The sequence below is a fragment of the Anarhichas minor genome, unplaced genomic scaffold, assembly GCF_050575085.1.
Source record: "Anarhichas minor isolate MPS153535 unplaced genomic scaffold, ASM5057508v1 ptg000026l, whole genome shotgun sequence".
Classification (NCBI taxonomy): Eukaryota; Metazoa; Chordata; class Actinopteri; order Perciformes; family Anarhichadidae; genus Anarhichas; species Anarhichas minor.
In genome coordinates, this window is record NW_027466472.1 from 12447349 (window position 1) to 12472205 (window position 24857).

General features: G+C 40.5%; 4 protein-coding genes across 4 annotated transcripts; 1 reads left to right on the forward strand and 3 right to left on the reverse strand.

Moving 5' to 3' along the window:
• Positions 1-3231: 3231 nt before the first annotated feature.
• LOC142959267 (extracellular calcium-sensing receptor-like) lies at positions 3232-6309 on the reverse strand. The gene is made up of 6 exons (XM_076100509.1): positions 6206-6309; positions 5791-6076; positions 4803-5627; positions 4481-4711; positions 4278-4401; positions 3232-4145 (listed from the first exon to the last, which is right to left on the reverse strand). Exons 2-6 carry the CDS (start codon positions 6040-6042, stop codon positions 3232-3234), a joined length of 2346 nt encoding a protein of 781 aa, XP_075956624.1. The 5' UTR covers positions 6043-6076; positions 6206-6309.
• Positions 6310-7046: 737 nt separating this feature from the next.
• Positions 7047-11570, reverse strand: LOC142959266 (extracellular calcium-sensing receptor-like). The gene is made up of 6 exons (XM_076100508.1): positions 11350-11570; positions 10971-11259; positions 9979-10785; positions 9661-9888; positions 9172-9295; positions 7047-7945 (listed from the first exon to the last, which is right to left on the reverse strand). The coding sequence occupies exons 1-6, from the start codon at positions 11568-11570 to the stop codon at positions 7047-7049; spliced, it is 2568 nt and encodes an 855-aa protein (XP_075956623.1).
• Positions 11571-13628: 2058 nt separating this feature from the next.
• Positions 13629-16597, reverse strand: LOC142959268 (extracellular calcium-sensing receptor-like). Its single transcript, XM_076100510.1, has 6 exons — positions 16440-16597; positions 16072-16360; positions 15242-15991; positions 14925-15152; positions 14697-14820; positions 13629-14536 (listed from the first exon to the last, which is right to left on the reverse strand). Exons 1-6 carry the CDS (start codon positions 16526-16528, stop codon positions 13629-13631), a joined length of 2388 nt encoding a protein of 795 aa, XP_075956625.1. The 5' UTR covers positions 16529-16597.
• Positions 16598-19849: 3252 nt separating this feature from the next.
• LOC142959265 (extracellular calcium-sensing receptor-like) lies at positions 19850-23407 on the forward strand. Its single transcript, XM_076100506.1, has 6 exons — positions 19850-20105; positions 20292-20589; positions 20715-21509; positions 21672-21899; positions 21997-22120; positions 22500-23407. Exons 1-6 carry the CDS (start codon positions 19873-19875, stop codon positions 23405-23407), a joined length of 2586 nt encoding a protein of 861 aa, XP_075956621.1. The 5' UTR covers positions 19850-19872.
• The last annotated feature ends 1450 nt before the right edge of the window (positions 23408-24857 follow it).

The following is a 24857-nucleotide window of genomic DNA, read 5'->3' on the forward strand; positions in this document are numbered from 1 at the left end:
ATGTCACAGCCGAACGCAATCCAGCAGTTCGATTCTCAGGGCAATCAAAAGGTGCTTATTGACAAGATACATGGTTTTCTTGACTGTGAAATAAAATGAATTGTATAAATTAGGATTCTTTGGCTTGGCAAGGGTTCAACATTCGATTTTAGTGTAATTACTGTATCTTGGCCTGCTCTCCAACCATCAATCAAGAATTCAAAGGACTTTTCGGCTTTGTTGACAAAAATGTTACTCTAATGTGTGCTGGATAACATTACATTTTAATGGGGTTTACAGTATTTGGGCAGTATTTGTTCCTCACCCTACAATTTGGATAATATATCTAATTATTTAATTAGGCTGTATGACATAATACATAATATGATATGATACATAATTGTCGTGCTGCACCTGGTCATCAGAGTTGGGATGATCTGAACAGGTTTTCCTCCACAAACCTTTAAACATCAGACAGCCAGGTCCCAGAAAAAGTGCCCATGTGGGTAGGTCTGGATTCACTGTGGGCAAATTAAAGTCAATCATAATTATGTTTTTTTTTAAAGAATAATTGTGGTTGAAGACAGCTTGTATGCTATGTAATGTAAAGTAACACAGCATTTTGGTAGCAAGTGAGGACACAACACTTTGAGGAAAACTGCTTGTAAATATACCTTGTATTTATTTAAGTCAATGAGGCACACTATAGTTGGGTAGTTTGGAAATCTGGATGCTTTATCATCTTATTGGGAGAGCAGGTTCAGAAGTCCTCTGGGGAACCTGCCTCTCAGGCTACATCCTTCGGAAGATGCAGCCACTGAATTTGGACACAGCTTTAGTGAACTTAAAGTCAAAATGCTTTTATATTTTCATTAGCAGGGCTGAATCTCCATTTCCTGTTTTTATAGTATTAATGTACCAACCACTGTAAAAAGACCTTCACTGGTACAGTTTCAACCTTTAAACTCTACATTTGCTCAAATACATTAATGATCCTTTTATATGTCTTTGTTAAAAGTTATACCCGATGAAAACAATGTAAATATTTTAACAACTCATCACTTCCTGAACAAAACTTTGTGTTTTAAAAAACTTTGTAATAAGTTGAGTTTACAAATCTTGATAAATCAAAGTACTACTACTACTAATAATAATGACAATGATAAACATCATCATCAATAGCTTATCATCTCTAACATTATTGCAGCTTTTCTGCAACTGCACAATATTGCCACGAGATGGCAACATTGCCCATGCTATCACTAAGCTCCATGCTTTTCAAAGCAAAGACTGAGTGCGTGATGGTTTGTGGCTGTGCTTGTATACTTGGAATAATCACTTTGTGGCGACAACAATGTCTTCACAAGGTTAACCATGGAGATTTTGTTTCTTTTTTCAGTGGGTTCAGGCAAGCTTAAAGTCACACTACTACCACTAATGGTGGCAGAAGATGGGCTGTATAGGCCAACATCAGTGCCCCACCACACTAATACGCTTGTGGCTGAAAGGGAGGAAATCTTGTATAAAACAATTCCTTTTAAAAATCCTAAGCATCTATACCTCAATGCTATGTCTTCTTTTATTTCATTCATTATTGAAGTTTGTCAAGTTCAAAAAGCAAAGCCATGTTCAAATGTTCCAGACAAAGGGCTGAAGTTCTCCAGTTCAGATCTTAAGGGAATCATGATGCAACAGCCCTGATGGAAATGTTCCAGTGTAAACTGAGGGGACAGGTGTGGTGTGGAGGCAAACTGGAGACACTGTGAACTCTGGAGGGAGATTGTTAGTTTGTTAGTTTGTTAGTGTGCTTGTGAGTGGGAAGAGGCTGAGGTGGAAGTCATGGTCAGGCCTAAGGCATCTGTACTTCCCCACATGTGTTTCTAATCATACCCCAAAAGACATACCCTCTGGAGTGGTTGAAAGTGTTTCTAACAGTCATCACAAACATACAAACAACTATTTGTTTTTAATTAAGGAAGACCTAAGAGACATGATTAAATGACAACTGATTAAAATGATGAAAAATAACAATAACACCAAATTAAATGTCACATGGCCCAATTACTTGCTAAATCAGGTGTGCTATATGTGTTACTTTGATCACTTGTCAACTGTGCAGGATTAATTCCCTTATCCAAATGCAAAAGTCTTAAAAAATGATTTAAAATCTAGGTTGAAATAAAACAAAATGAAATGTTAATGTGCCAAAATCATACAGTAATTCATATATATATACAGTATTCATTATGAAGATGTCTGATCACTGTTTGTGTGTATGATAATGAGCCTCAGGTGTACTTCATTAGACTTAGATGTACTTTTGAGTTTGGTTAGCATACTACTGTACCATGCTTGTGTTGGCATGCTTACACTTTAAACCCTTGCATGCTGCAGTTACATTTTGCATGCATGAATTGAGTCTGTTGTTCAGTGCCATCTGTTGGACAACACTAAAATTGTGATAAAGTATTCTGATGAAACGCATTCTTTAGTATGACATATTGTGTACATATATACTTATAATATGTATATAAATCATTCCCTTGTTGCCTTTTACTCACCTGCGTGACAGGAATTGTGTGCATGACCCAACAAATAAAATACATTTGTTTCTCCATGAGATTCGTGAGATACAGTGTAAGGTTGTAAATAAATGAGTGACAGACTAGGACCTGAGTGTTTCAATATATTTATGTTTATTAGGATTTCCTGAAGTCATTCTAAAATAATTATGTAATTATGTCTCTGCAATGTGCGCTGTTATGTAGTTTACTATGTGTGCCATCTTGTACTGTAATGTGAACTACTCTAGCGTTAATGAATATTTTTTCATAGCTGTCAAAAACTACACAAAAAAGAATGCAAATTTCATACAATATTTTATTTTGAAGTTTGAATGCAAAAAAAAAACATTTGTTCATTTTAAAGTTAAATATGGAGGTTCATTCTTGACCTTTGGAACTCATCTACTGTACAGTGATACAAATATTAACAGTTGAAAAGGATGCAACATTAAATAATTATTTTCTGAGCCAAATACATGAGAAACCTTTGCTACATTAAAGGGTTTATTATTAATTCTTAGTTTCGAGTTGTTGATATACAGACATTATCAGGAAAGTTTTGGGCAGAGCCATACATTGCTTTTACATTTAAGTTAAAGAGTTAGTGAGTTCATTTTAATAGTATAAGTATAAAACAATTAGAGACAGAAATTTAAAATAAATCTACTGCTGTGATTTAACAAATGAATCAAAGGGCTCTTCTGGTCGCTTTACTCAACAAACGTTTCTTTGTATTGTTTTCAGGCTTTAATAAAATTATGTAGCACTTTGGCAAAAAAACACAAAACAGCATTCCATAACTGGAGGCCAGAATAGCAAATATCTCCACAGCCACTGTGAACTTCCCAGGAGAGCTGGCATAAGCTGGGATAAATGTGATCCAGACTGCACAGAATATCAGCATGCTGAATGTGATGAATTTAGCTTCATTAAAATGATCAGGCAACTTTCTAGCCAAAAAAGCAAGTACAAAACATAACACGGCTAAAAAACCTATATATCCTAACACAGCCCAGAACCCCACAGGTGATCCCAGTGCACACTCAAGAATAATCTTCTCCTTATAGTGGCTCATATTTTTGTAGGGAAAAGGAGGGTTGATTGTCAGCCATAGTATGCAAATAAGAACCTGTATTAGTGTGAAAGCCAGAACACTGAGTCTCTGCTGTGCAGGCCCAAACCATTTCATCACATTACTACTTGGAAGTGTGGCCCTGAAGGCCATTAACACCACTATAGTTTTCCCCAGAACACAAGAGATACAGAGGACAAAAGTGATGCCGAATGCTGTGTGTCGCAGCATGCAGGACCACTCAGTGGGCCGGCCTATGAAGGTCAGAGAACACAGGAAACACAGAGTCAAGGAGAAGAGCAGCAGGAAGCTCAGCTCAGAGTTGTTGGCCCTGACAATAGGAGTCTGCCTGTAGTGGAAAAATATCAGGGCTATAGTCATCGCCAAGCAGGCACCAAAGACAGAAAAGGTGACCAACAGTATACCCATTAATTCCCTGAAGGTGATGAACTCAATAGCTTTCAAGTCACAGTTATTCCTCTCTTCGCTGGACTTGTACTCGGGAAGGCATTTGTCACATTTCACTGCATCTGAAAGCATAAATATGTTTAGGCTGTACAGCACACACATCCTCAGATAGACCAGTAAAGTGCTCACAGTGATTTTACCCAACAAAAACATGATGAGTGCTAAAGTAAAGGCTAGGAATCCTGCAGTCTCACTTGTACTGTTGCTGAACTCCCCGTCAGCACAGGTGATGCAATCAAAACAGCAGATAGGCTTGCCCTTGACAAAAGCCCGGCGGGTGCCTGGCAAACAGCTCTCACTGCAAACAGACCTCGGTACCTGTATTTAAAAAAAAGAATATTGTGCTCAAAATATATTCAAGAAAGCTCATTCGGACAGGCTTTCGAGATTTACTTACTTCAAGATTATCCCCTGCCCAGATAGCGTTCACATCTGCTTTCATCTTAAACTGCTGCCCCTCAGGCTGTGAGGCATCATAGAAACCAATGGTTTTAAAGACTATGTAATCTGTCTCATCCATCTGCCAGTTTACCAGTGCATAACTTGCCACAGGGTTGCCCAACTCATCGAAGAAAACCCTTTCACCAATCTTAGTGGTGAAATTGACCTGCGTTAGGTAATGCAGAACCTGTAGGGAAACAGAGAAGTTGTTTTAACTACATAATAATTAACATATACAGTTTTTTGACCAAGGCACAGCATTTTATTTGTATGTTTACCTGCCATGGTTGAGCATTTTGCCAATCAGCACAAGTATTGTTCTCAAAAGGCCCCTGTCCATCTTTGCAGGTAAACAACATGTGCAAAGCTTGAGCGACAGCATATGTGGCCTTGTAAACATTGTTCAGTAAACTGGCATCTGAAACATCTGTGAAGCGTGTGCTTTTGTCCCACAGAGACTCCTTCCCAGTGCAGGCAGCGACTGAACCCTGAGCTTGAGTCTCTGCTTGGGGAGTCAGGGTGCAGCCGAACACCGTCTCCCACAACTCCACCAGTCCCTGGTCTCCCGGTGTGGTGGAGGGCCTGCTGTCAGCGAGGAACTCCTGCAGTCCAGGGATGTGAGCATTTAATGCTGAAAAGCCCACCGCCCCCTGCACCACAGCGTAGTTTACTGGAGAGGCAATATAGCGATAAGTGATCCAACCCTCACTGCCCACCCACTGCAGGCCTGTCACATTCTGCGCATGAAGCTCCTTAATAAGTATGTCAAGGTCTGTGCCATCAGCAAATGCCACTATTACCTTCGAGGTGGATTTCTTAATAATGTTCACTACCTCTAAGAACCACTTCCTGGGATCAGTTCTGTAAATAGCCACTGAGTACTCAACACACACACCTTCCCTTTCTGCTGCTTCCAGGAAAGTGGCCATGCCACCATTCCCATAGTCACTATTAGTTCTGATAGCTCCGACCCAGGTCCAGCCAAAGTGTTTCACAAGCTTTGCTAGGGCTTTGCTCTGGTGAATGTCACTAGGTATGGTTCTGAAGAAAGAGGGGTAGTCTCTTCTGTTGCTAAGACATGCACAAGTGGCTGAATGACTGATCTGAAACACAAGTAAAACAGAGAAATGGCTATTTTTGAGATGCCTAATATGAATGAGACGTCATAAAACATTGTATCATATTATCTAACTTCTCATTCAACGACAAAAAAAAAACACTTGACAGTTCATGTGTACAGAGACTCTGCGTACCCCCAACACTCACCACAGGTATATTGAAGGGTCCCATGGTGCGTGCAATACCTATTGTAGAGGTAGATGTGGTTTCCCCTATGACAGCATGCACATTTGAGAGTTTGCTACAGCTGCCGTCCCCACTCACATACCTATTCATCAGGTTAAGCGATGCCCTGATGGACAGAGGGATACTGGGGCAGGAGTCAAATATCCTGTAACCCAGTGTCACTCCTGGCAGCAGATCTGAGCTGTTGTTGATCTCCTCTATGGCAAATATCATAGTGAACGCGTATTGAAGCTCTCCTGGGTCCAGTCTTAAAAAAGAAGAGGGACCATATTTTTACAATTTGTGAAAAGTAAAAAAGATATTTAAACACACGCTGATATAAACAACACATATTGTAATAAGATTTACAGTTGTATTTTTTTTTCATCCCTCTTACCCTTCACACTGGATTGTTCCTGGGTTAACTTGGTGAGCTGGATTGACACTGACTGGGTTCTGATGGAAGGAGAAAATGCCTCCAATGTTGATGTCTCCCTCCTTAGAAAACTGAGACTGTTCTTTAGTCCCATATGTTTGACACACAGGCTTCCCTCCTCTGACGGCCAGAAGGGAAAGAAGTAGCAGATCTGCTATCAGCAGCATTGTAGTTCGCCTCAATAGTTACCACACAAGGCCGAAAGCTAAAATCCCTTAACTCTGAGGATTTTATAGGGTTTTTCTTCTAATTATCACAAAGCCTCAGGGGCCAGGTTGCAACCTATGTGAATATTGTGTTTCTGTCCACCAATGACAGTGCTTTTAGTGTGACTGAAAGATGGATGGGCCTATTAGAGGGAGTACTACATTTGTATGCCATCATTGTTTTTAGCATAAGCAACAATGACTGACAATAATGATTTCAGAAACCAGCGTCCATGGGGATATCTGAGCTCTTGAGTATTACATATTTTATTTCTGATTTTAATTTTGAACTAAATGATGAAAAATACATTTTTGGACACTGATCAATTTGATGGAATGCATTATTATTATTACTTTTTCAGGTATTTAATTCACAGCAGCTGACAACATTCAATACAGAATATTAAGCTTCAGGGATGGTAATGCACTGAAATTGTTAATTGCATTTAAACAACTGCAAATGTGGCCAGTCTGAATGCTGCTCGGCGCATGTCCTGCAAGATCATAATTAACCCAATGCCTTTATTAAATTAGGACTAAAATATAAATTCAGACCTTTTAGTGTTACTATTCTGCAAAGTCATTCATGGGGATTTTCACTGGTTTCTCCCTATCATATGTTTTTTAGTATTTCTCTCTGGTTTTAGCAGTAAAATATAACATTTTGGAGCAAATATACAAAAGAGCAACCCGAAGCTGGAGGCCAGAATAGCAAATATCTCTACAGCTACAGTGAACTTCCCAGGAGAACTGACATACGCTGGGATAAAAGTAACCCAGACTGCACAGAATATCAGCATACTGAAGGTGATGAACTTAGCGTCATTGAAATTATCGGGCACCTTTCGAGCCAGAAAAGCAAGGATAAAGCATAGAACAGCCAGGAGTCCTATATACCCCAGCACAGCCCAGAACCATATAGGTGAACCTAAATTACACTCTAGAATTATCCTTTCAGTGGCATTAGCTGTATTTTTGTAGGGGAATGGTGGGGCAAGAGTTAACCACAGCACACAAACTAACACCTGCAGTAATGTACAGCTGAGGACACTTGTTCTCTGAAGTGGAGCAGAACACTGAGGAGCTGGGTTTGCTGGCCTTTTGGCCTTAAAGGCGATCACCACTGCTAAAGTTTTAGCCAGCATACAAGATATGCACAAGGCAAAGGTGATGCCAAAAGCTGTGTGTCGCAGCATGCAGGACCACTCAGTGGGCCGGCCTATGAAAGTAAGAGAACACAGAAAACACAGAGTCAAGGAGAAGAGCTGCAAGAAGCTCAGCTCAGAGTTACTGGCTTTGACAAGTGGTGTGTGATGAAACCGAAAGAAGACACATGACACCACCAGTGTTAAACTTGCTCCAAACAATGAGAAAGCGGTGAGAAGGGCGCCCATAGTTTCTCCAAAAGATAGGAACTCGACCACCTTTGGGACACACTGGCTGTGATCTTCATTTGACCAGTACTCCAGTGGACAGCGGGAACACTCTCCCGGACCTGAATAGAAAAACATTAAACACTAAAATGTAGTAATAATATGTTGGTTCAAACTCACACACCCTCTGCCCTCTACTGGACACTGTGGTAACTCTCCTCAAATCACAACACGCGTTTGCACAAAGAATTTGCGTAAGCGTAGTTGCCCAATCAAGATGTGTCTACCAAAATACGTGCAAACTCTACAGTATAAGGCAGCACATCCCACTGCTAAGCTATCCTTTTTCTCTTCAGCAAATTGTGACTTGCCCAGTGGAGCTGCCGCTTCAAGAACCCCATCAGTGCCGTCATGTCCCAACCTCACATCCATTGGGATATCTAAGCTGCCCAATATTCTAAGCTAGCAGTCGTGGGATTACTTCCGGCATACGACGGTTCTGTGCGATGCTGCGATTCTTGGTTGCTATGCTTTGCTGCGCTGCTTGGCTGCGTTGCTTGGTTGCGTTGTTTTGCTGCGTTGCTTTGCTGCGTTGCTTTGCTGCTTGCACTGACCTCAAATACGAAATGTGTGAACTATCCCCCCTGTCGGTGCACCGCAATTGCTTGTTGCTTCGTTGTGACAGTTGTGGGCTACACCCAGACCAAATCCCTCCTTTGTTCCCTAAAAATTAAGGAGTTCTTTCAGGCCGAGGGTTATACAACTGGATGCATATTCCTGCCAATACAGAGCAGAGGGAGGCAAATTTACATCTGCTTTGGACAGTTTGTGCGTTGGCATGTTATGTTGAACGCACGGCCCCCATTAGGCACACTGACCAGGGCACACTGGCACACTGCAGGGTTACGCCATGGCTCTACCCAGCTCAGTTATGGACTACCTGGGTTGGCTGGGGCCCCTTACTTATTTGCTGCAGTGGCGTATTTATAAAGAAGTAAGTGGGCTGTGGTGACTAACCTTTAGTCCTTCTGGATCAATGTGGTTGGGTCGATGTTATATCGGCAGGGCGTGCATTCAACAGGCTCCACCCACTGTACCCATAGAGTCCAGTAGACGGCAGAGCCTGTTTGAGTTAAAGCAAAGCTTTCAATATTATAACTTTAATTTTAAGCACAGGCTGCCCTGCCGCTGCTCGCTGAAAAGAGTGTATAAATTTAGCAGCGGGGTGTGCTGCCGTATATACTGTGGGGTATTGCTTGCTATATTTACTCACTTATAATAAACTGGAGAGCATTGATTTAGTACAAATATTACACATTAAATTACAGATAGGAAAGTTTCTACTCACTGCTGGAGTTGCTGATCTCTCCAGCAGCACAGGCGATGCAGGAGAAACAGCAGATGGGTTTGCCATTAATCACAGCCTGCCGAAAACCTGGCAGGCAACTCTCACTGCAGACAGACTGTGGCCTCTGTAACAACACCACCACTCATCAGTTACTCATAGTTTGTTGCCCTTGTAATCCTAGTATTAATTTAATTTGTTTTAATTTAATCAGCATTGGCGTCTTTTTTAGGGTCTCCAAAAACTCTAGTTCAAGCTGTATGCCTCTTACACATCAATCTACATCACAAGTAAATCTCTTGGCACTTTGCTTGTCAATCTGCTAAATATATATAATATGAATGTGTTTTTTAAATTTTTGTTTTACTTTTATATGATTTACTCAACAATGCAGAATTTAGCTATTTTTCATGTTGGAAATGGCTCAGACAAAAGTTAATACTTTGAAAAACAACCTCCACAATTAGTATATAATACTAAACACATTGATACCTTTGGAGATTCAGCAGCCCATGTTTTGTTTATTTCGTTCATGATAAACTGTTTTCCATTTGGTAGAGAGGCATCGTAGCTCCCTACAGCCACAAACACAGTGTCTCCTGCTTGGTTTCTCTGCCAGTTCACCAGCTCATAAGTTGCTGAAGGGTCTCCATTTCCATCAAAATGCACTCTTTCTCCTGACTGAAGAGTGAAATTCACTCTTTGGAGGTGTTTCACAACCTACCAAAAGAGAACAAGCTTGAATAATTTATATTTAGGGGAATTGTTTATTATTTCAAATTATTTACATAATCTTTGAAGACAACCTACCTGTTTTATCTGTAAATCATCTTTCCAGTTACACGACTGATTCACCGCTTCATCATTTTGTCCACATTTTAACATGTTATGCATTGCATGAGCCACAGCATACACAGCTTTATACACATTGTTAGATATCCTTAGCTCTGACACATCTGTGAAAGGATTGTTGATGTCCTCTAGTCTCTCAGAGCCAGAGCACTGGGTCTGACCATTCAGATTGGATTGGAAACTGCAACCAAATGTGGCTTCCCAGAACTCTCTCAGCAGATTATTATGTGGGTTTTGACTTGGGTTAACCATCAAAAGGAACTCTCGCAGGCCTGTGATCTTTGTTTTTCTGATGGTGAAGCCAAGAGACCCCGTTAGGATTCCTGAGAACCTCTCAGTGGCCAGATGACCTGCCGTAATCCAGGACTCACTGCCCACCCACTGCAGCCCAGTCAAGTTCTGCTTCAGAGCTTCCTCAAGCAGAATGTCCATCTCTCCCTGGGCGAGGAAGGCAACTACGACCCTTGCACTGCCACTGTGGATCACTCTGACCACCCTGGCAACCTGCCAACGGGGGTCAGTCCTCGAGATGGCCTCTGAGTACTCAACACAGACCCCCTCCTGGCTTGCAGCTGTGATAAATGTTTCCATGCCATTGTTACCATAGTCATTGTCACTTCTAACTGCCCCAACCCATGTCCAGCCAAAGTGCTTTAACAGTTTTGCTAAGGCTCTGCTCTGATAGTAATCACTCGGGATGGTTCTGAAGAAGGAAGGGTATTCCTTTCTGTTACTCAGACATGCACAAGTGGCAAAGTGGCTGATCTAATAAAAAAGAAAAGGAGGGAAAACAAAACATAACATTGATAACATTTGAGTTGAAGTAAAACTTTGGCAAAATGTTGTTTGACTCAATATCTGACTTTTTGAAGATCATTACAAGCCTATTGTAAAAAGGAACAGGGTGACATCAGTCAAAAATGAACAGACAATTGCTGACAAATAATTACCACCGGTATTTGGAAAATCCCTGAAATTTGTAGCATCACAATGGTTGAGGAGGACTCAGAGGCCCCGATGATGGCATGAACAGATGATTGTCTTGAGCAGGTTTTACCCAAAGTCCTTTTCTGCCCATTTATTAGACCCATCACTGCACGCATTGAAGGCAGTGTTGAACCACAGCTGTCAAATACCTTATAACCAATTGAGATATTAGGCAGCAGAGAGCTGCTATTGTTGATCTCCTGGATGGCAAAAATCATCGTTTGGGCAAAACGAAATTCTCTAAAATTGATTCTGAAAAGAGTAAGAACAGTTTTGATCGACAGTTTTCTGACTTTTTCGGTTAAGAAACCAACAAACGAGAAAGGAGACGACAGACATTACCTGGAACACATGAGAGATTCTGGAGCATTTGTGAAGGAGAGCGAAGGCTTTGATATTTGGCTATGGATGGAGAACGCTCCTCCAATAGTGATATCTCCTTCCTTAGATAACAGAGGAAACTCTGGGCTCCCCAACATCTCACAGAGCGCAGTGTCATCCATTGCTCCACAGACACCCACAAAGAGAACAAAGAGTAACATTACATCGACACAGTCCCACATCTGCTACTAACAAGCACACGTGACATGTGCACACAAACTGTACTCTGTAATAAGGTATTCTATTACTGACCATAACTTAATGGGCAGAGCTTTATAATCCTGCATGTGATGATGATTGAGGGCCTCTTAACAAATCACTGTTTGATGACGTCAGATCAATTTGCTCCTCTTCCTTTGTCTTTATATTTGCCTTTGTGTACAACAATGAAAAGGAAAAAAATAAAAGCTTGAAATCTAACTCAATTATCAGGAGATGATCTAGAGAAACCCACTTAATATATGCAGAAAAATATTTGAACCAAAATGTAAGAAAGTGCATTGATTGTATTCTTAAAATAATGATATACCTACAAGAGTATCTCCAAAACTAAAACTGTTATCGGTCTTCTGATTCATGCTTGTTTGGGGCAGTTCACTGTAAAGGTTTCAGACCCAGATACTAAAAGGAGTATACGTATGAGAGTGTACTCCCTGACACTGCATTTGATCTTCACGTGAAGAAAGCTTTTGACAGAGTGTATAGATATAGATTATGTTGTTTGAACAGTTTTGGAGCAGAATATCGACACAAATCAGGTGGTAGTGGACCAGTGTAAACCCAACAACAAAATCCCTCTACCTCTGTCTGTGCTTTCAATCTTGGGCGTGTTTATGTGTGTGTGTTGGGAGTGTGGTGGTGGGCACAAGTGTTATCGTACTTTATGTGTTTATTTAATATTAAACAATGTATCTTTATGTTGAAAAATCAATAAACAAATAAAAAATAAACATAATATCCCAGCCCAGTATTCCAAAGAATTGCATCGATATTGGATGATTGTACACCTTAATAAGTACAATGCCGATGGTCAGTGCCAATGCAGGTTGTACTTAGTTGTGTGGATGTTATAGTAGTGAGTGGACATGTAGCAAGTCTGACTTCAAGCAGGAGACTAGAGTTTGGATGCCCTTTACTTTTTACTGTTTTTATTAACCTTATCCTCAGTCTTTCCCTTAAGTTTTGCAGATATTGTTTGCATTGTAAATTCTAAGAACTTTGGAATTTAAATTAATCTGGGGCTTCACTGAATTGTCAGACTCGTTATTTAATATGGCTACAATACGTATGTATAGTTTATGTACATATTAAAGAAGTAGTTTTATTTGAATTGATTGATCACAACTACAATATATTACCTGTCCAGCAGGCGGCACTGAAGAACATTCTTTTATTTAGCATGCTAACATGCTAAATGTTATGCTGAACATAGCATGTTTGGATTCAATTGTTGTCAGCATATATGTGAATGCATTAATGACAGCCTATATTCTCACTTTATTATGTTGGAATGAAACCCTGAAAATACGCTCAATTAATATGTTATATTTTATGAAGTATCTTATGCGTGCTTGTGACTTTTAGTTGTTCGATCAATCCACAGCATACTGATGTGCCCTTAGGAAAGGCCTTTAACTCCTATTCTGATTCAGTGGCGTTATACACTGGCAAGGTTCAAGATGTACATTTTTATAGGTGGCTGAGTTTGAATAGGATCTTCCTGAAAAAGAGAAACGGGTTTGCAATGGAACTTCTATGAATGAATTGAGGTATGATACTTGTTATTTCATTAGCTACTGTATATTTAAGGATACTGAAGACAGAACAGTCTGTCTGGAATAGGTTCAGGTTCTTTTTAAGCATTTCTTTAATGACAAAGCCTTTTCGCCCACATTGTTGTAAAACATGTTCATGTTACGCTTGTGTGATGACAGTGTATGTGAAGGCCTGTACAGTAATCTCTACTTAGCAGGCCCTAATTGTGCTAATAAAAATGAAAAGGCAGGGATTCACGGATAGTTTTTATTTTCCTATTGTCCAATAAAGTGGTCACAATACAAGTTTAACACAGTACAAAACATGTTTATTAAAAGTTATATTTTTTACTCAAGCATTGTTTTACTGTCTGTGTTATTCATTACATCATGTACTTATATATATTACAACAACAAAAAAGCAAGAGTTTAACTGCCAGTCAACAATGTTGAATTAACTTTGAAAAAAAAAACGTTCACTTGCATTTAATCGGATCCCGTTTTCCCCATCAGATGTTTTTTTGTGTTCAGTTCAGGTTTGAGTACAATAATAAAGCATTTGGGTGCAAATATACAGAGAAGTAGCGCATAACTGGAGGCTAAAATAGCAAATATCTCCACAGCAACAGTGAACTTTCCCGGAGAGCTGACATATGCTGGGATAAATGTGATCCAAACTGCACAGAATATCAGCATGCTGAAGGTGATAAATTTAGCTTCATTGAAATTATCAGGCAACTTTCTAGCCAAAAAAGCAAGTACAAAACATAACACAGCTAGGAGCCCTATATATCCTAACACAGCCCAGAACCCCACAGGTGATCCAAGGGTACATTCAAGAATAATCTTCTCTTTATAGAGGTTCATATTTTTGTAGGGAAAAGGAGGGTTGATTGTCAGCCATAGTATGCAAATAAGAACCTGTATTAGTGTGAAAGCCAGAACACTGAGTCTCTGCTGTGCAGGCCCAAACCATTTCATCACATTACTACTTGGAAGTGTGGCCCTGAAGGCCATTAACACCACTATAGTTTTCCCCAGAACACAAGAGATACAGAGGACAAAGGTGATGCCGAATGCTGTGTGTCGCAGCATGCAGGACCACTCAGTGGGCCGGCCTATGAAGGTCAGAGAACACAGGAAACACAGCGTCAAGGAGAAGAGCAGCAGGAAGCTCAGCTCAGAGTTGTTGGCTTTCACCAAGGGAGAGTCTTTATTCACCAAGAAAAGAGTGGCCACAATTAAAGTAAGGAACACACCGAACAAAGTAAAAAATACAAGGATTATACCCATAACCTCAGTGAAGTAGAGGAACTCGACATTTTTCAGCACACATGCATCTCTGTTTTGATTGGACCAATAATCTTCAGGACACTTTTTGCAGTCATTAGAATCTGTAACAGGAAAATTCTCACTATTATTGTGATTCTATCAGTTACATCCTAAAAATGTAAATAAGAGACTGTACAATAGCAAACTTTAGCATGATACATAGAGTGTGGAAAGAAAACAATATATGCAAATTGCCATATCTGAGGTCTGTGGTACATATACCTGTGCTGTTGCTGATTTCTCCCTCTGCACATGGTATGCAGTGATAGCAGCAGACTGGCTTTCCTTTCTGAAGGACTTTATGCGTTCCTGGACGACATTGTTTACTGCACACTGACACAGGCATCTTTAAATCAAAGAAGATGATTGATGTTCATTTTTTAAAAACAACCATTCAGGACGAAATATGTCAAAGCCTTGCATTGCATTACTGTCAATAATTATATTTGCCTCTGTCTTCCCTCCAGGCCACAAGATGGCTTCAGTATTGAGGACAAACTTCTGTCCGGGAGGTAGGGAGGCATCATAATAGCCGACAGTTTTAAATTGGACAGAGTCCTCTGATCCACGCTGCCAGTTCACCACCTCATACCTAGCCACAGCTGCTCCAGTGCTGTCAAACCACACCTGGTCTCCGTTATTAATGGTAAAATTGACCTGCTTCAAAGATTCAACGACCTAAAAAACGATAAGACAATAAGACAATATGTCACCATGTCAATTAATAGAGCTAATTAATAAACCGCACGGTAATCTGTCCTTTTTACCTGCCAGGGAGTAACCTTTATTGTCCTGTCACACCCCTGACTTTTTGAGCACTTTAGAATGCTGTGCAGAGAATGGGCCACAGCATAGACAGCTCTGTAGATGTTATTGGAGTATCGCAGCTCTGCAACATCATCATCATTGTCTTGAAGCTCAATTAGATCCTGGTTTCCTTTGCATGATGCTGGCTTGGTGTCCTTGTTTGTCTCCTTACATTTAAACTCTGTCTCCCAGAAATCTTTGATCAAAAAATCACCCAGGCCACTGATGTTGGCCTTTTGCACAGCAAAACCCAGCGAACCTCCCAGCACACTAAAGCTGGTGGGAGTCACAAGGCTGTCGGCAGTGATCCATGCCTCCACACCAATAAACTGCAGGCCTGTGATGTTGTGCAGACTTAACTTCTCAAGAAGGTTGTTCATCTCTACGTGGGCCAGGAAACCAACAATGACCCGGGCAGTGCTCTTTCGAATCACTTCTACAACTTTCACGAGTTTCTCTGGTTCTGCCCGGTGAAATTTCTCTGTATACTCCACACACACTCCTTCCTCCTGGGCTGCAGCAAGGAAGATGGCCATGCCGTTGTTGCCATAGTCACTGTCACTGTTGACCGCCCCGACCCAGGTCCAGCCAAAGTGCTTGACCATCTGGGCAAGAGCTCGACTTTGGTAGCGATCGCTGGCAATGGTTCGAAAGAAAGAGGGATACTCCTTCCTATCGCTCAAACACTCACAAGTAGCTGAATGACTTATCTGAGAATACACAAAGAGAGAGAACCAATAAGAAGAATTTGCACGTAGTATACACAGTGATGCACAAACATTGCTCTTACCACAGGTATTTTAAATGGTCCAGTAGTGCGTGACAGCACAATGGTTGAAGAGGATTCAGACTCCCCGATAATAGCGTGAACAGCTGATTGACCCGAACAGCTCTTTCCTACAGTCCACTCATCACCGTTCATCAGGGCCATCGCAGCACGCATTGACGTTAATGTTGAGCCACAGTTGTCATAAATACGGTATCCAATCGAAACATTTGGAAGAAGAAATTTGCTTTTGTTTATTTCTTGGATTGCAAAGATCATGGTCTGGGCAAATCGAAACTCCCTAAGGTTCACACTGAGACAAAAAGAGCAAAATTATACCTGACTGTGACACAACTCTTGAGTACAGATTTTTATACAAAGCTCAAAATTACCTGGAACATGTGACACGTGATGGTTTCTCCGTAAAGGAAAGTTGAGGTTGTGTGATTTTGCTGTGGATGGAAAAGGCTCCCCCAATCATGACATCTCCCTCCTCAGACAGCAGAGGGAACTCTGGACTCCCCAGGATCTGACAGAAGGGAGCTTTCTCCTTCGCTGCTCCAAATGTCAACAGATGCCACAAGCAAAGTAGCCCTATCATCACTTGTGCCATTTTCCACTCCCAAATCTTGATTGTGCAGAGCTACCCAGCCAGGTCGGGATCAAAGCATCTTAAATGTGACATTTTATTATCTTGGTTGACGGTCGGGGTCACTGGCATCCTACTAACCAATCAGAGATAAGTGAGATAGGACAGTCTTGATTGGGTCTTGTCATGATTCTTTTGAATACAATAATAAAGGTGTAGTTATTAGTTACTTTGCAGAAGAAGTTATCTGTTCAAAACTTATGATAAGTTATAAAATATCATGAATTGTTATAGATTACATTTTCCAACAGTATAGGAAATAGAAACAATATTAGTGTCACAGTAACCAACTTTATATCGTAATTTATATAAAATACTTTTACTTGGATTCTCTAACTACAGTATATTATGCTGACAATACTTCTGGACTTACAATGACAATCATGATTGAAGTCACAGCTCCTACAGTATGTTACATTACACATGAATATTATTCATGAATATATTCAGCTTCAACCACTGTTGCCGCTGAAAAATTATAAGTGATAAAATTCAAAACTAAATATTTTATTTTTTTAATTGTGATGGCAGTTTTCAATGTACTTCCATGTACACATTCTGTCTGTGTTTTGATGCAAATTCTTATTCTTGCATTCTATTTTCTTTATTTTTTATTTTACGTACAGTATACAAAAAAATATGGTTTATTGAAATACTTATCTAGTCAAGTTAGGAGTTATTAGGCTAATTGAAAACATCTTCCGGTAGATCACAGTGATGAACGGGTCATGCAGGTGAGGAAGAATACAAACTTCCTCTTCTGAAAAATGATGCTGTTTTGTGCAATCTGTTCACTACATTGTATAACATTGGTCCATACCATTTACTACCCACAACACCTTAGTCAATGCACTTTTAAGACAATATATTGACATTTGATGCAAATATCAACACACAATGTGATCAGATAAATATTTTACAAATGTGGTCTTATTTTTTCATATTCTGTAATTTTCTTCTTTTTTTTCAAATATATCTGTATCGCCAGTAAGCTTTTACTGTGTAAATAATGGAGGCCGTAAAATATGTATTTTGTATTTTACATAATGCACCCATTAATTACTATTCAATGATTTTGGCACATTTATTTTCTTTTCTTTTACTTTACATGTCACATTACTTTTAGTGAATTCTGCATTTGGATAAGGGAATTAAAGTTACACTTTTGACAAGCGATCAAAACAAATAATTTAGCACACCTGATTTAGCAAGTCATTGGGCCATGTGCAATTTAATTTGGTGTTATTGTTATTTTTCAGTCAAAGGGATGTTAATAGCCAGCTGATATGTCTCTCAGGTCCTCTTTGATTCAAAATAAATTGTTGTTTGTATGTTTGTAGAGATGACTGTTAGTTTATGAAACACTTTCGACCTCTCTAGAGGGTCCTTTGGGGCCTTATTGGAACACATGTGGTAAAGTACAGGTGCCTCCGGCCTGACTATGACTTACACCTCAGGCTCTTCCCACTCACAAGTGCGCTAACAAACAAATAAACTCCCTCCAGAGTTCACAGTGTCTCCAGTCTTCCTCCACGCCGCACCTGCATCATGATCCCCTTATGATCTCTACTGGAGAATATTAGGCCTATGTCAAAACTGTGGCCTGGAACATTTGACCATGTGTTTGTGTATTGAACTTAACAAACTTCACTAATGAATATGACAAATAAAGACACAGAATTAAGGTTGTTGTTTTTGAACCATGGGAATGGGAATCAATGTGATGTGCTGAATGGTTACAGAAAAGATCCAGTTAGATGTAAGAGCCATTCCTAAAATAGACAGTTTAGTTTAGACAATAACTTCACAATGAACAGTACATGGAAAATTAGAGATATTTTTTCTTGATCTACAAGATTCAACAAGTGTGCAAACTGCGATGGCGAGTTCTAATGAATACTACAAAAAACATTTATCGCAGGGTTCGGCACAATGGCTGAATATTTGGCTCACATCAAGTAAATCACAACAAGAAAAAAGAGAAGAAAGGACCCAACCCTGCAACCTTCGCCTGTTCTCACTATGTTCCTGATTGTCCTGTAACAGTGTATTTGCACATGAAAGATGATCAGTCTATATTTCTACAAGACAAGGCCAAATTATGTGATTACCCAAACATTACACATCTGTATAACTGTTGAACATATCGCTCTGAGCGATTCCCTCCAAAACCATGGTCATTAAAATGTAGCTACAACACTCTTTTGTGAAGACTGTCCACAAAGTTTCGAAGGTTGGCTGCAGAGATTTGCTCCCATTCAGCCACAAGTGTGTTGTCCAAGTAGAAATAGATTAGGTTTGGCACTGATGTTGGGTGATACGTCCTGGCTCAGTCTGTTTTTCGGTTCAACCCAAAGTTGTTTGATTGGGTTGAGGTCAGGGCTCTGCCAGTCTTTCAACCTGCCATTTACAAGGCTGTGGTTTTATGCAGGACATCATTGTCATATTGAAAGAGTGAAGGGTCTTCACCAAACTGCTACAAAGTTGGGAGTACATTATTGTTAAAAGACTGATTCCCAACCAGGGGTTCTAGTACCTTGTAGGGTATTACTGCAGTTGGCACATGGACAAATTGTGGAGAACCTCAGCTAATTTGGAGATTTTTTTTTTTTGCATATTTTTGGATTAGGCTCCCATAAAAAGCATAAATGGAAACATTCCATAGGGAAGAATCAATGAATATAGATTGTTTGGACAGTGGATGCTTGGACAGCAGGACAGAAAAGCTCAGGTGGTCGGCTTAGAGACAGAAAAGTAATGGAGCAGGAGCCCAAAGGTAGACGGCTGATGATTTCACTGGGCTTCGGCAGAGAAGGCCAGCTGGTGATCTGGAAGATATAGATGGGCGACGGTGGAGATGGGGGACTGGTGATCTTATTGTTCGTCAGCGGAGATGGTTGGCAGATGATCTGGCTGAGAATCCACGGAGATGGCATGGATGGTAATTTGTAGTTTGCCAGGTATTAGCTTTCATACTTGCCATGTTTGTTAAGGCCCAAAAGCATTTTTTTCAGTTTGGGAACCTCCTTCCTCTTGCCACAGTCCACAGAGATAAAACATCACTGTTCTATTATTATTTGCCATGCTGCACCAAAATGTATAAATACCAGTGCAAGCTTTATCTTAACATTAAGGCGCAAATGATGCCACCCAGTGGTTTAGCTCTCTTAGACAGTATGCCACCCACACAGAGGTGGCCAGAGCAGGGATGGGCAATCTTACAGCTCTTGCTGGTTGTATCTTTCTCTCAGACTGAGGAGCTGGTGTGCAGGCGGAGAGGGGCTCCTGAGAGCCCCCTGCTTCATAAGGATGGGGATATTATGTTAGGGGGAATATTCTCTTTCCACACCAGCTGGAAAGATCGACAGGATACCTACATTCAAAAACCACTGCCACTGCAATGCACCAGGTAAATTATACCCAGTAAATCTATTTTGATTTAGGAATATCTAAGAGGATGTCATACTGAGTATTTAAAATTAGAAATATCCCCTGTTGTGTGTATTAATACCATCAAATACTTTTATCTATGATGTTATTGTTTCTATTTCAAAGATATTTCAAATTACAAAGATTTATAACTGTCTGCATCAAGTCTGAATTTCAGAGACTTCCAATTTGCCCAGGCTATGCTCTTTGCCATTGAGGAGATCAATAACAGCACAGACCTACTCCCTGGAATCTCTCTGGGATACAAGATTTATGATACATGTGGCTCCATTGCCAGAAGTGTAAGGGTTGCACTGGCCTTGGCTAATGGTAATGACGCAGCATCGGCCCTTTCCGAGGCACCATGTACCAGACTTTCCCAAGTGCAGGCCATTATGGGAGAAACCTCTTCTTCTCCTTGCATGGCTATAGCTACTGTCATCGGACCCTTTCACATCCCAATGGTGGGTAAGATTGGTAAATTGTTAATACTTGTGAAAACAATATTATAATTCTTCAAATCTTCCAGCTGGTCTGGCATTATATTTCATATCTTTATCTTGGGAAATACCTCTTTTTTTTATTTTAGATCAGCCATTTTGCTACTTGTGCTTGTCTCAGTGATAAAACCAAGTACCCATCCTTCCTCAGAACAGTACCCAGTGACTACTACCAGAGCAGAGCCCTGGCCCAGCTGGTCAAGCATTTTGGTTGGACTTGGGTTGGAGCTATTAGAACAAATGATGATTATGGCAATAATGGCATGGCCACATTCACAGAAACCGCCCAGCAGCTGGGCATCTGTCTGGAGTACTCTGTATCTTTCTTTAGAACAGATCCACCAAATAAAATACAAAAGATAATTGACACTATCAAGACTTTTACTTCCAAGGTTATTGTCGCTTTCCTCTCCCACATGGATATGGATGTGATATTGCACGAGTTTTCTCACCACAACTTGACTGGATACCAGTGGGTAGGCACTGAGGGCTGGATATTTGATTCCCAAACTGCAGCAATGGATAGGCATCACATTCTGGATGGTGCCATAGGCCTGTCCATCCCCAAAGCACATGTCAGTGGCGTTAGAGAGTTCATGTTGGATGTAAAGCCGCTCAATTCTTCTAGTAATGAAATATTTACAGAGTTTTGGGAGGCATTATTTAGCTGTAAGTTCAGGCAGTCAAAGTCATCATCAGGGAATCAGAGAGAATGTACTGGACATGAAGATCTGACTGGAGTGCAAAACAGCTTCACGGATATGTCGTTCATGCCAATCTTTAACAATGTCTATAAAGGAGTGTATGCTGTGGCTCACACACTTCATAGTATTCTCAACTGTAACAAAACCTGCAACAACACAGTGCAGCTTGATCCATATAAGGTGAGTTGAACTACCAACGACTTGAATTATCATTTTTAAGTCACTTTATTTTGTTATCATTTTAAAAGATAGACATTTGCACTTGTTCTATCATGGTGTTGAGCCAATAAGCCTATAGCATGTTTGTCAGATAATGATCTACAGTTATGCATATCTTCTTAGATTTTACAGCTTATGAAAAAGATTCAGTTCAAAACAAAGGAAGGAGAGGAGGTTTACTTTAATGAGAATGGAGACCCATCAGCAAAGTATGAAATTATAAACTGGCAGCCAACAGAAAAGGGCACTGTGGACTTTGTCACAGTTGGTTTTCATGATGCATCTTTACCTGCAGACAAACAGCTGAATCTGCAAAATGAGTCTTTGATTTGGGCACAGAACTCCCAACAGGTATGATACAATGTTATCATTGAAGCTGTTGAATACAGTCTATTTGAAGTGGTATAATTGCCCATACTTCTTTCTCATGGTTGTTTTGTTCATGCAGGTGCCTTTGTCAGTTTGCAGTGAGAAGTGTCCTGCAGGAACTCGCAAGGTTCTCCAGAAAGGAAAGCCAGTCTGCTGCTATGACTGTTTAAGATGTGCAGAGGGAGAAATAAGCAACATTACAGGTGTAGTGATATTATACAGGTAGAAAATAAAAAAGGCCTAATGCACATTTCTCACCTCCTCATTGTGGTACATGAATATGCAAATAGTTTTGTTCTCACCTACTAAGGTTTTGACATTTGACCTTCTCTCTCTCTCTGAAACTGCAATAAATGCATTCATTGCATGGATTGAATTGTGTTTGTGCAGTATCATTGACAATTGTACTCATACAATCCAGATCATTCATATTGATACCATGCAACCATCACAACTCTATTTGTTATCTGGTACTCATGTAGTGTCTGTCATGTATGCAAAGAAAATATGCAAAATAGAGAAAAAATGTAAGACAAATATACTAGCAAATCCAACACCTGCTTTAATATCTTTTTCTTTTAGATTCTACTACCTGTGTGCGATGCTACCCTGAGTTCTGGTCAAATGAGAGAAGAGATGCCTGTGTGAAGAAGAAGGCAGAGTTTCTATCTTATCAAGAGATTATGGGAGCACTGCTCACTGCAGCATCCTTATTTGGAACATGCATCACTAATGTTGTGGCACTCATTTTCTTCAGATACAGAAAAACTCCTATTGTCAGGGCCAACAACTCTGATCTGAGCTTCCTGCTGCTCTTCTCCTTGACTCTGTGTTTCCTGTGTTCTCTGATCTTCATAGGCCGGCCCACTGAGTGGTCCTGCATGCTGCGACACACAGCATTCGGCATCACCTTTGTCCTCTGTATCTCTTGTGTTCTGGGGAAAACTATCGTGGTGCTAATGGCCTTCAGGTCCACACTTCCAGGTCGTAATGTGATTAAATGGTTTGGGCCTGCACAGCAGAGACTCAGTGTTCTGTGTTTCACTCTCATACAAGTTATTATATGTGTCCTCTGGTTGACAATTTCTCCTCCTTTTCCATTTAAGAATTTTAAGGAATTCAAGGACAAAATCATCTTAGAGTGTGCTCTGGGTTCAGCTGTAGGTTTTTGGGCTGTACTTGGATACATTGGACTTCTGGCCTTGTTTTGTTTTATTCTTGCTTTTCTTGCCCGTAAACTGCCTGATAATTTCAATGAAGCCAAATTTATCACCTTTAGCATGCTGATATTTTGTACAGTCTGGCTCACTTTTATCCCAGCGTATATCAGCTCTCCTGGGAAGTTCAGTGTTGCTGTTGAAATATTTGCTATTCTGGCCTCTAGTTTTGGACTGCTGTTTTGTATTTTTATTCCGAAATGTTATATTATCCTACTGAAACCTGAGAAGAATACAAAAAAGAATATGATGGGGAAGGGGGCACTAAAGTAATTCTGAAAACTTAAAATAATATGATGGCTAATGCCGTTTTACACATGTTATGCCTTCCATATTAGAGACTTTAACAAAGAGATATATAAATGTATCTACCTTTCACCAATCCAACCTATCCCATTTGCTCTGTTTTGGTTTTACCTACTGCAACTTTACTGTTTTGCTTAATTTTAACAGTCCATCCATCCATCCATTTCCTTACACTTATCCAGGGCCGGGTTGCGGTGGCAGCAGGCTAAGAAGGGTTGTCCAACACATCCCTTTCCCCGGCAACCTTTTTAACATTATAAGCCACGGCTGCAGATTTTTCACTCTCTTTCTCTGCGTCTCCCTTCAGGCACCCGCTCTGGTATGGTTTTGTTATGCTGCCTTAGTTACTTACTTTTGCTTTCACGTACCGTCAAACCCTCACACATACTTCAGGTTTCACTAACGTCCACACCTCATATTTGAATTATTCAGCGCATATTGAATTTAGTTTAAATTGGTTCAACTGATGACATTTGGTTTGTCTTGGGCAATAAAATTTCTCTTTTTCAATGTTCATATAGTGTGTCTCCCTTTTGTTGTGGCAACTTGAGCTAGGTCGTAACAAATTGGGCCTCATCTATTAATCCCAGTCTGGTGAAAAAGTTAGTTTGGTAATGCAGGTGCCGGAAGGCGCATGATGTTGATTGCTCGACTGACTAGTTGAGTTGGTCCAACTCTGTGCTGTTTTGGCTGCGTGCTTTGTTACCAGAGCTGCATTGGTTCATTGCTTTTGCTCTAGTTCCTGGTTTTGTGGGGAATTCACTATGTGTCTTTCTGCAGGAAGCCCTGGATTTTGACCTGGATTAGGATAGTTGTGTGCCGTTCACAATTCCGGCTAAGAGTTACTGATATGCTACCCTAGTTAACAGAGATGTATCCATTTGGCGTTAGGGTGCTTCCGGTAGGTATGTATAGGGTGATTGTGTCCGTTTGTGTTTTTCTTGTAGAGTGGTGGGAAGCGGTTAACCCTTAGTGGTTTTCGGGGGCTAATCTGCAAGATTTTCATATTGTGTCACGATCAGGCTTTGCCCTGTGTGTTCTGTGTCTTTGTGTGTTTCTTTCTGTAGCTCCTCACTCACCTAATCAGTTCATTCAGTGCACCTGCCAGTCACACTCACCTCATCAGTTCATTACGCTCACCTGCTCACTCTGCCTCCTTCACTATAAACCCCTGCCTCACACACACCCACTGCCAGATCATTGTTTTGTGTTCCTACCCACCTGCCCATTTTGCTCGTCCTGTTCCCGGTTTCCCAGTCTGCCTGCCCTGCCTTGTCCTGCCGGATTTTCCCCCTCGTCTTTTGTCTTGTCCTTGGATTCCCTGTTTGTTTTTGGTTATTCATTAAAACCCTTTTTTCATGAATTTTTTGACAGAATGATCTGGCCCAGAATGGACTCAGCAGACCACTGTGTGGAG